Genomic DNA, 11,734 nt, shown 5'->3' with positions numbered 1-11,734 from the left:
ATTTAGTACACATTCTCATATGGGGTTCCACCATGGCTTTTAAACATAATGAACAAGGAGTTTCCTCTCAGACATGTTTATACAGACTAGCAAGCTTGGAAAATACTTTAAATCAAGTTAACAAGCAAATATAAAAAACGGTACTGTGCCTTTAAGAGAAACAAATTTTGTCAAAATTTGATAAACAGTGAAAAAAGGCAGTATTTCAAACGAAATTTTTACAGTGTATGTAATAGGTTAGCAGAGCATTGCACCCACTTGCAAATGGATGATTAACCCCTTAATGCAAAAAACGGATACAAAAAACGAAATAAACGTTTTTTTAAACAGTCACAACAACTGCCACAGCTCAGCTGTGGTCCTACCTTCCTTAATAAACTACTTTTGAAGCTTTTAGAGCCCTTCAGAGATGTCCTATAACATGCAGGGGACTGCTGAGGGAAGCTGAATGTCTCTGTCTGTAATTTTAACTGCGCAAAAAAAGCGCTAAAATAGGCCCCTCCCACTCATAGTACAACAGTGGAAAGCCTCAGGAAACTGTTTCTAGGCAAAAATTAAGCCAGCCATGTAGAAAAAACTAGGCCCCAATAAGTTTTATCACCAAAGCATATATAAAAACGATTAAACATGCCAGCAAACGTTTTATATTGCACATTTATAAGAGTATATATCTCTGATAGTAAGCCTGATACTAGTCGCTATTAAATCACTGTATTTAGGCTTAACTTACATTAATCCGGTATCAGCAGCATTTTCTAGCAATTCCATCCCTAGAAAAACTTTAAACTGCACATACCTCATTGCAGGATAACCTGCACACCATTCTCCCTCTGAAGTTACCTCACTCCTCAGACATATGTGAGAACATCAGTGGATCTTAGTTACTTCTGCTAAGATCATAGAAAACGCAGGCAGATTCTTCTTCTAAATGCTGCCTGAGATAAAATAGTACAACTCCGGTACCATTTAAAAATAATAAACTTTTGATTGAAGAAAAAAAAAAACTATCTATCACCACTTTCCTCTTACTACCTCCATCTTTGTTGAGAGTTGCAAGAGAATGACTGGATATGGCAGTTAGGGGAGGAGCTATATAGCAGCTCTGCTGTGGGTGTCCTCTTGCAACTTCCTGTTGGGAAGGAGAATATCCCACAAGTAATGGATGATCCGTGGACTGGATACACCTTACAAGAGAAATTTGATTTACCTCTGTTTTTTTTTAAGTAATAATTCAGATGATGCAAAACTTGTTTTGTTAACCAGAAAGGCCAACATATGTACAACAAAAATGCCCTCTTGCTGTAAACTGCTTAGGTTGTGATTCCTAATACCCTGACACCATCACATCAGTACAGTTCGCTGAGATTTTAGGCTAGAGTCAAAGATACTTGTGAGATAGCCAAGGGGCCTTGTGAGAAGATGACTAATATGGTACACAGAGTACAGTGATTCATTTCAGAAGTATGTCATTAGGGTTACTACATTTTTACTTACCCATAATTTCTTTTCGTTTGAAGATGTGTTTTATCTCCAGAGATGTGGGACCGCTATGGGGGCTAAATTTGCCCCCTCCTATGCCAACCTGTTTTTGGGTTGGTGGGAGCGGTCCCACATCTTTGGAGATAATAATCCATATAGGTCCCACATATTGATTTACCAACGCTATATAGATGATCTTTTGATCGTCTGGGATGGCCCCTTTGAACAGGCCCAGGCATTTGTGGCTTTTCTTAACATTAACCAGATTGGTCTGCGATTCACCTTTGAATTTAATGAGAAAGAGATCCATTTTTTGGATATTAAATTGACTGCTGATCCGAATGGATCTATACACTCAAGGGTTTACCGCAAGCCAATTTCAGGTAATACTCTCCTTGAGGCCTCTAGCTGTCATCCTCCACATGTTTCCCATGCGGTGGCGAAAGGCCAGTTCGTCAGATTGAGGCAAAATTGTTCTAAGCATCATGAATATGTACAAGAAGCAAATGATCTTAGCACTAGACTTTTGGACAGGGGCTATTCAAGGTTATCAATAGGGCTAGAAATGAAGTTGATAGACTCGATAGGAATTTACTGTTGAGAGAAAATTCATCTAACAAAAGAAATTGTCACAAGGGTGTCACCTTTGTAACTGAATATAGCGCTCAGTATGATGAGATCTGCAAAATTGTTAAAAAACATTTTTCATTACTCTCTGCTGATGACAAACTGCAAAACACTGTTAAACAGGGCCTCAGATGCTCTTATCATAAATGTAAGACTATTGGCAACATTGTATCACCAACTAAACTTACAAGTGTTAGCCCTAGGCATACGAGTTCCTGGTTACTACATCATGGTATGTTTCGTTGTGGGCACAGAAAGTGCAAACCATGTGACCATGCACAGATTACCAATACATTCAATTCGATGGTCACATAGGTAAATCTACATCACGTATTGTACAACATTTTGTTTCCAAACACAATAGCGATCTGAGTACGTTCAAGTGGTGTGTAATTGAGAAAGTTTCCTTACAAAAATCTGGCACAAACAGACTGAAGCTACTTAATAAACGTGAGATGTTTTGGGTTTTTAAACTCAATACCCAAAATCCCAGTGGTCTTAACTCAGACTACGATCTGATCAACTACTGGGAATAATCTCCATAATGTTCTTATATTCATTTCCACCTCTGTTTTTATATATCTATACATTTGTAAATATATCAACTTTATCCATGCATGTACTTATATCATTTATATATACAGTGCTTATATAGTTGTATATTCATTTATTCACGGTATTATGCATTATCCTGTAGCTCCTTTTATCGGTTTTTACATTGGTTATCTATTGTATCTATTCTATCAAATATTTAAAAGTTTAAGTAACTTAATTATAACCATGTTACCAATATTGTTGCCATTTGATTACTATATTGTTATAAAATGTATGTTTCTTTAAACAAAGAGAGGGGTGTATCTGTATTAGCCAATCAGATTATCTTAATCCTTTTAAAATGGGAGTTCAGATTTGTAACTATTAGGCTATGACTACGGCCCTTCTTGGCCGAAACGCGTAAGCCTGTTGCTTACCCCTCTCGTATCATCTGTTTCCCCCCCTGGGATCTATTGTTTCCTGTTTTTATGGATTCTTCAAATAAAAGTTAATTTTTATACATTTCATCCTTGGCGACTTTTTGAATTTCTGCCTGCTTACCCACCACTGTCTAAGGATTCCTCTACGGGGCTGCATTGGATTGCGGACCTACTCCTCCTCCCTCGCTGATGACGTACCTCTGCTGCGTATGGTAGCGTAACAAGCCCTTGACCGTTTTATAGCGGTGTATGCAGGTGTGATCGTTTGGGCGTCCTCTGTTCTTTTGGATGTGAACCGGTTCAACAGAGTTGCAGGCGCTTACGGGGTAAGAGGTGACAGTTAAATCCTCCCCTGTTTGTTGCGACGCCGTTCGACTCACCTTTACCTTACTTTGCTTGCTTGCTGGCTTGTTTATATGAGGATGGCGTTTCAGTCTCTGGGAGTTGTGTGTGAGTAAGTACTGCTTAGACTTTGTAATTCAGGCTCCTGGTAGCCTGTTTTCACACTTTCCGCTACTTTGCTTTTGCTACTTAAATCTTTTGATACTGTAATATGGTACTTACCATACTATAGACAGGGGAGTAGGTAACTGTATGACATTTTGATTATCACTAAACTTTATCTGTTCTGTAGAGCAGTGTTCACCATCACAAACAATAACTGAATCATTAAATAAAAAAAAACCAAATCATAGTTCAGTATTTTATTTTTATGTACAGATAAACATTGCTTTGTTTCATATTTATCACTCACAAGCAGATTAAAAATGCATTTCACAAAGGGACAAAAATCACACTCAAACATATCAGATAATAAAATGAGTTTTAAACAGAACTAAGTGCATGCCCAATGAAAAAATATGGAACCCACCGTGCTTAATATTTTTCTATAGCTCTTCAAAAAAAAAAAAAAAAAGTTACTCTTGTGGTTTTAATAGACTAATTCTGGTATTTAATATAAGAAATTACCAAATATTTTTTTTCCTTTTGAATTATATTTATTTATACCTTTAAAACATATCATACTGGGGTCTTTCTATTGTTCCCAATATTTTTATTGTAATTTTTTCTGTGCACAATATCAGAGAAATGTAAGTTGTGATAACATAAGAAAAGAGGAAAGAGACAAAATTGCAAAGGCAAACACTGATGGTTTTATGTGATGCTGAGTCACTTGCGAATATGCAAATGATCACTCTGAGCCGACAGTGACATCTGTATGGAGATCACTTTTATCAGTTGTCATGTTAAGCCCAGGCAATAAATCTTACATTGTGCAATATTACAGAGGAATGCGATTATTTTACCAACAGAAAATGAGTAGGCATTTAGAAAAACATTAACATTTCATATGGTGTAATTATTATAGCATTTTTACTCATTTCAGGATTTCACACAGTGTAACATATTACATGGAATTACCAGTTTTCTAATATAAAGTCAACACTATAGAGAGAAACTGGAATTTGAATAGTCGTAAAAACATAATTTTATTTCAGTTCATCCTTTTAGTAACTTCTCTATGGATTTGCACCCCCCCTCTCTGGAATTGATTGCAAATCACAACCACTTACAACGAACAAATATGTTTTAGCTTGCAAGAACAAAACACATCTTATTTACAATCCAGCACATGCAGGGTACCATGTCCACATTTTCAGATGTTAAGCCTAGAACATTTTTTTTGTTTATTCTCCTTGTGGACAACAACCTCAGTGATAAGGTGTCAAATTAATTAGAGCCAACCTTACCTTATAAATGTTTTATTTAAGCCAGCACTAGTATTGGTCGCTCTACTTTCATGTGCACAGAAAAGGTTTATATTTACAGTTTACACTGTCTATAGAATGTGACATTTACTAGCACCTACACTGTATAGTCTCATACTTGAAGAGATGTGCTGGATTTATTGATTTACGCACATATTGTGTATTTTCAGCATATGTTTTGTTCCCTCACACTCCAGTTGTTCCCTAATGTACCTGCTTATTCATGTAACCTCCGAGTCAGGATAGGCAAAGAAAATCAGATGTAAAAGCATATCAATGCAATCCTATTAGCTCATTCATAATGTTTAGATATGCTCTATAATAACTGAAACTTGGATCTGAAAAGCAAGTTGAATTTTTTATGAGAGTACACAAGACTACATTGGCCTACAAATGAACAACAAAAGGCCCCTCTAGCTGAAAAATGGTTCAGAAAATGCCTCAAGAATCAGCTAATTAACTGTCCTTACATTACAACCAGCTGAAAATTTGTGCTGTGATCCCAAACACACCCCAGCCCATCCACTCAAGCTGTCAGTATACAGTACGCTGGGGCTTTCTGCTCACAGATGTACAATGTCATATGGGTGGGGTACAGGCTGTGAATTAACGTCTGAACCAAAACCAGCTGTTAAGTAGCCAGAATGCCACAGTGATGGAGTACATGACCATCTCACGTTTAACTCTCTCCTTGTTCTCTTCTTCCAGAAGCAGGAGGCGTCTGTTCAGCTTGATTATCTATAAAAAAAAAAAAAGAAGAATATTAGTTTGTGACTAGGCTAGTTTCATGATCTATAGTTAAAAGGACACTTAAGTCAAATTTAAAAACATTCATGATTCAGATAAGGCAGCAATTTTAAACAACTTTACTTACAAAATGCAGTCTTTTTATATTTACTCATTTTGAGTCACCAGCTCTTACTGAGCATGTGCAAGAATTTACTGAATATACGTATATGCATTTGTAATTGGCGGATTTCTGTCACATGATGCAGTGGGAGTGAAAATAGACATAACTTTCAAATTTTCCAGAAAAAAAATCTACTACTCATTTGAAGTTGAAACTAAGTGCTTTTGCATAGTCTTGTTATCATACATTTGTTGATTATGCAAATCTACTGGTCCGTTAATAAAATATAGATACAAAAAGGCATGCCTGGCCTGCTTTTGTTACGGAAAACAAAAATAAAAGACACAATCTGTGCACTAAGTATATATAGCACATTAGAATGATAAATCAGAATAATTAACCGTTTTAAGAGCATAGATGTTGCATTAAAAAAAACCTGTGATACGTTAACTCACAGTACAGCATTTTATCCTTAATCCTTATTGAATGCAAAACCTTCAGAAACCAGGTATGGTGGAAATAATCCAAACTATATGAAAACAAATGTCTAGGCAACATTTTTTTATAGCATTAGTAAAATGTATCTGGAATCAACATCACTGTTCCAACCTTAAAACAGGACCTTTTACTCAGTACATGTGGCAGGTTTACCAGCCAGGGATAAATAAAAATACTGGTCCACTCAGTGTTAAAGGGACAGTATTCAAAATTAAACTTTCACAATTCAGATAAAGCATATCTTTTTATTTTTTAATCCAGTTTACTTACAGTACCTAAATTGCTTTGTTCTTTTGGAGTCCTTTGTTAAAAAAAAACATACCCAGGTAGGCTCAGGAGCAACAATGCATTACTGGGAGTTAGCTACTGATTGGTGGCTACACATATATGCATCGTCATTAGCTCGCCCAATGTGCTCAGCTAGGTCACAGCAGTGCATGGCTGCTCCTTCAACAGAGGAGATACAATGAGAATGAAGCAACAATTGATAATAAGTAAATTGGAAAGTTGTTTAAAATTATTTGAATCACGAAAAAATAATTGTGGTTTCATAACCTTTTAAATGCAGGGGGGACAACGACAAATTACTTAATTTCTTAATGGTCAGGCACTAATGGAAATTTCCAGCTGTGTCTGGATATATTTACACACAGATGTTTACTGTATGTATTTATTTGTAACTATGTAATTAGATATCCAACAGAAGTGAGTACACCCCTGGGCAATATCACTTAAATATCAAAAATATTCAAAATTGTATCACCTCTCAATAATTGTTTTATTTCTTAGTTGACAAGTAGAGTATTTCCTATTATAAACAATAAAAAACAAATACTTTAGAAAGATTATATTGAAAATACAGGCCCCAGAGTAGAAACTTAATGCTACAAAAGTGAATACACTCGTGGTCACTGACACACAAGTTAGATCACTGAAAGAAAATTGAGTACACCTATGATTTCGAATAAGCCTAATTGCATGAGCATAGTTACCATAACAGTTAATTATTTGACCAATGGGCTGTGTCTATCTGCAAGTTTGCATCATGTCTCCACATGGCAAAGAATTGTCAGAGGAATGAAAAAATCTGATTGTGAGACTTTATATAAAGATGGGAAGCATACGGGAAGATTGGTGACCAACATAAAATCAGTCAAAACGCAGTTGCAGCAGTAATCAGGAGGTATAGATCGATACACAGTGCCATTAAATCAGAACCGCAGAGGCTGTCCTCCTAAAATGACACCACGGACAGTGCGCTACTTGCACAATCTAGCTCTGAAAAACAGGTGTTTCAGATTTGGCTCAGGGATTATCAATAGAAAACAGAATTTATGTTTACCTGATAAATTACTTTCTCCAACGGTGTGTCCAGTCCACGGCGTCATCCTTACTTGTGGGATATTCTCTTCCCCAACAGGAAATGGCAAAGAGCCCAGCAAAGCTGGTCACATGATCCCTCCTAGGCTCCGCCTTCCCCAGTCATTCGACCGACGTAAAGGAGGAATATTTGCATAGGAGAAATCATATGATACCGTGGTGACTGTAGTTAAAGAAAAACATAATTTATGTAAGAACTTACCTGATAAATTCATTTCTTTCATATTAACAAGAGTCCATGAGCTAGTGACGTATGGGATATACATTCCTACCAGGAGGGGCAAAGTTTCCCAAACCTTAAAATGCCTATAAATACACCCCTCACCACACCCACAAATCAGTTTAACGAATAGCCAAGAAGTGGGGTGATAAGAAAAAAAGTGCGAAGCATATAAAATAAGGAATTGGAATAATTGTGCTTTATACAAAAAAATCATAACCACCACAAAAAAGGGTGGGCCTCATGGACTCTTGTTAATATGAAAGAAATGAATTTATCAGGTAAGTTCTTACATAAATTATGTTTTCTTTCATGTAATTAACAAGAGTCCATGAGCTAGTGACGTATGGGATAATGACTACCCAAGATGTGGATCTTTCCACACAAGAGTCACTAGAGAGGGAGGGATAAAATAAAGACAGCCAATTCCTGCTGAAAATAATCCACACCCAAAATAAAGTTTAACAAAAAACATAAGCAGAAGATTCAAACTGAAACCGCTGCCTGAAGAACTTTTCTACCAAAAACTGCTTCAGAAGAAGAAAATACATCAAAATGGTAGAATTTAGTAAAAGTATGCAAAGAGGACCAAGTTGCTGCTTTGCAGATCTGGTCAACCGAAGCTTCATTCCTAAACGCCCAGGAAGTAGAAACTGACCTAGTAGAATGAGCTGTAATTCTTTGAGGCGGAATTTTACCCGACTCAACATAGGCAAGATGAATTAAAGATTTCAACCAAGATGCCAAAGAAATGGCAGAAGCTTTCTGGCCTTTCCTAGAACCGGAAAAGATAACAAATAGACTAGAAGTCTTACGGAAAGATTTCGTAGCTTCAACATAATATTTCAAAGCTCTAACAACATCCAAAGAATGCAATGATTTCTCCTTAGAATTCTTAGGATTAGGACATAATGAAGGAACCACAATTTCTCTACTAATGTTGTTGGAATTCACAACTTTAGGTAAAAATTCAAAAGAAGTTCGCAACACCGCCTTATCCTGATGAAAAATCAGAAAAGGAGACTCACACGAAAGAGCAGATAATTCAGAAACTCTTCTAGCAGAAGAGATGGCCAAAAGGAACAAAACTTTCCAAGAAAGTAATTTAATGTCCAATGAATGCATAGGTTCAAACGGAGGAGCTTGAAGAGCTCCCAAAACCAAATTCAAACTCCATGGAGGAGAAATTGACTTAATGACAGGTTTTATACGAACCAAAGCTTGTACAAAACAATGAATATCAGGAAGAATAGCAATCTTTCTGTGAAAAAGAACAGAAAGAGCGGAGATTTGTCCTTTCAAAGAACTCGCGGACAAACCCTTATCTAAACCATCCTGAAGAAACTGTAAAATTCTCGGTATTCTAAAAGAATGCCAAGAAAAATGATGAGAAAGACACCAAGAAATATAAGTCTTCCAGACTCTATAATATATCTCTCGAGATACAGATTTACGAGCCTGTAACATAGTATTAATCACGGAGTCAGAGAAACCTCTATGACCAAGAATCAAGCGTTCAATCTCCATACCTTTAAATTTAAGGATTTCAGATCCGGATGGAAAAAAGGACCTTGAGACAGAAGGTCTGGTCTTAACGGAAGAGTCCATGGTTGGCAAGATGCCATCCGGACAAGATCCGCATACCAAAACCTGTGAGGCCATGCCGGAGCTATTAGCAGAACAAACGAGCATTCCCTCAGAATCTTGGAGATTACTCTTGGAAGAAGAACTAGAGGCGGAAAGATATAGGCAGGATGATACTTCCAAGGAAGTGATAATGCATCCACTGCCTCCGCCTGAGGATCCCGGGATCTGGACAGATACCTGGGAAGTTTCTTGTTTAGATGAGAGGCCATCAGATCTATCTCTGGGAGCCCCCACATTTGAACAATCTGAAGAAATACCTCTGGGTGAAGAGACCATTCGCCCGGATGCAACGTTTGGCGACTGAGATAATCCGCTTCCCAATTGTCTACACCTGGGATATGAACCGCAGAGATTAGACAGGAGCTGGATTCCGCCCAAACCAAAATTCGAGATACTTCTTTCATAGCCAGAGGACTGTGAGTCCCTCCTTGATGATTGATGTATGCCACAGTTGTGACATTGTCTGTCTGAAAACAAATGAACGATTCTCTCTTCAGAAGAGGCCAAAACTGAAGAGCTCTGAAAACTGCACGGAGTTCCAAGATATTGATCGGTAATCTCACCTCCTGAGATTCCCAAACTCCTTGTGCCGTCAGAGATCCCCACACAGCTCCCCAACCTGTGAGACTTGCATCTGTTGAAATTACAGTCCAGGTCGGAAGAACAAAAGAAGCCCCCTGAATTAAACGATGGTGATCTGTCCACCACGTCAGAGAGTGCCGAACAATCGGTTTTAAAGATATTAATTGATATATCTTCGTGTAATCCCTGCACCATTGGTTCAGCATACAGAGCTGAAGAGGTCGCATGTGAAAACGAGCAAAGGGGATCGCGTCCGATGCAGCAGTCATAAGACCTAGAATTTCCATGCATAAGGCTACCGAAGGGAATGATTGAGACTGAAGGTTTCGACAGGCTGTAATCAATTTTAGACGTCTCTTGTCTGTTAAAGACAAAGTCATGGACACTGAATCTATCTGGAAACCCAGAAAGGTTACCCTTGTTTGAGGAATCAAAGAACTTTTTGGTAAATTGATCCTCCAACCATGATCTTGAAGAAACAACACAAGTCGATTCGTATGAGACTCTGCTAAATGTAAAGACGGAGCAAGTACCAAGATATCGTCCAAATAAGGAAATACCACAATACCCTGTTCTCTGATTACAGACAGAAGGGCACCGAGAATCTTTGTGAAAATTCTTGGAGCTGTAGCAAGGCCAAACGGTAGAGCCACAAATTGGTAATGCTTGTCTAGAAAAGAGAATCTCAGGAACTGATAATGATCTGGATGAATCGGAATATGCAGATATGCATCCTGTAAATCTATTGTGGACATATAATTCCCTTGCTGAACAAAAGGCAATATAGTCCTTACAGTTACCATCTTGAACGTTGGTATCCTTACATAACGATTCAATAATTTTAGATCCAGAACTGGTCTGAAGGAATTCTCCTTCTTTGGTACAATGAAGAGATTTGAATAAAACCCCATCCCCTGTTCCGGAACTGGAACTGGCATAATTACTCCAGCCAACTCTAGATCTGAAACACAATTCAGAAATGCTTGAGCTTTCACTGGATTTACTGGGACATGGGAAAGAAAAAATCTCTTTGCAGGAGGTCTCATCTTGAAACCAATTCTGTACCCTTCTGAAACAATGTTCTGAATCCAAAGATTGTGAACAGAACTGATCCAAATTTCTTTGAAAAAACGTAACCTGCCCCCTACCAGCTGAACTGGAATGAGGGCCGTACCTTCATGTGAACTTAGAAGCAGGCTTTGCCTTTCTAGCAGGCTTGGATTTATTCCAGACTGGGGATGGTTTCCAAACTGAAACTGCTCCTGAGGACGAAGGATCAGGCTTTTGTTCTTTGTTGAAACGAAAGGAACGAAAACGATTGTTAGCCCTGTTTTTACCTTTAGACTTTTTATCCTGTGGTAAAAAAGTTCCTTTCCCACCAGTAACAGTTGAAATAATAGAATCCAACTGAGAACCAAATAATTTGTTTCCCTGGAAAGAAATGGAAAGTAGAGTTGATTTAGAAGCCATATCAGCATTCCAAGTCTTAAGCCATAAAGCTCTTCTGGCTAAGATAGCCAGAGACATAAATCTAACATCAACTCTAATAATATCAAAAATGGCATCACAGATGAAATTATTAGCATGCTGGAGAAGAATAATAATATCATGAGAATCACGATTTGTTACTTGTTGCGCTAGAGTTTCCAACCAAAAAGTTGAAGCTGCAGCAACATCAGCCAATGATATAGCAGGTCTAAGAAGATTA

The 11,734-nt window shown here is 37.7% G+C and overlaps 1 protein-coding gene across 4 annotated transcripts in view; it reads right to left on the bottom strand.

Moving 5' to 3' along the window:
* Positions 1 to 3,769: 3,769 nt before the first annotated feature.
* MFF (mitochondrial fission factor) overlaps positions 3,770 to 11,734 on the bottom strand; it is a 140,243-nt gene continuing 132,278 nt past the window's right edge. For all 4 annotated transcript variants that reach the window (XM_053709839.1, XM_053709841.1, XM_053709842.1 and 1 more), the window contains one exon: positions 3,770 to 5,587. In XM_053709839.1, coding sequence (XP_053565814.1) covers positions 5,456 to 5,587 — 132 coding nt within the window. In that variant the 3' untranslated portion in view covers positions 3,770 to 5,455. The remainder of the gene's footprint in view (positions 5,588 to 11,734) is intronic.

The sequence above is a fragment of the Bombina bombina genome, chromosome 4, assembly GCF_027579735.1.
Source record: "Bombina bombina isolate aBomBom1 chromosome 4, aBomBom1.pri, whole genome shotgun sequence".
Classification (NCBI taxonomy): domain Eukaryota; kingdom Metazoa; phylum Chordata; class Amphibia; order Anura; family Bombinatoridae; genus Bombina; species Bombina bombina.
This window is presented reverse-complemented; position numbering and strand designations above follow the sequence as displayed.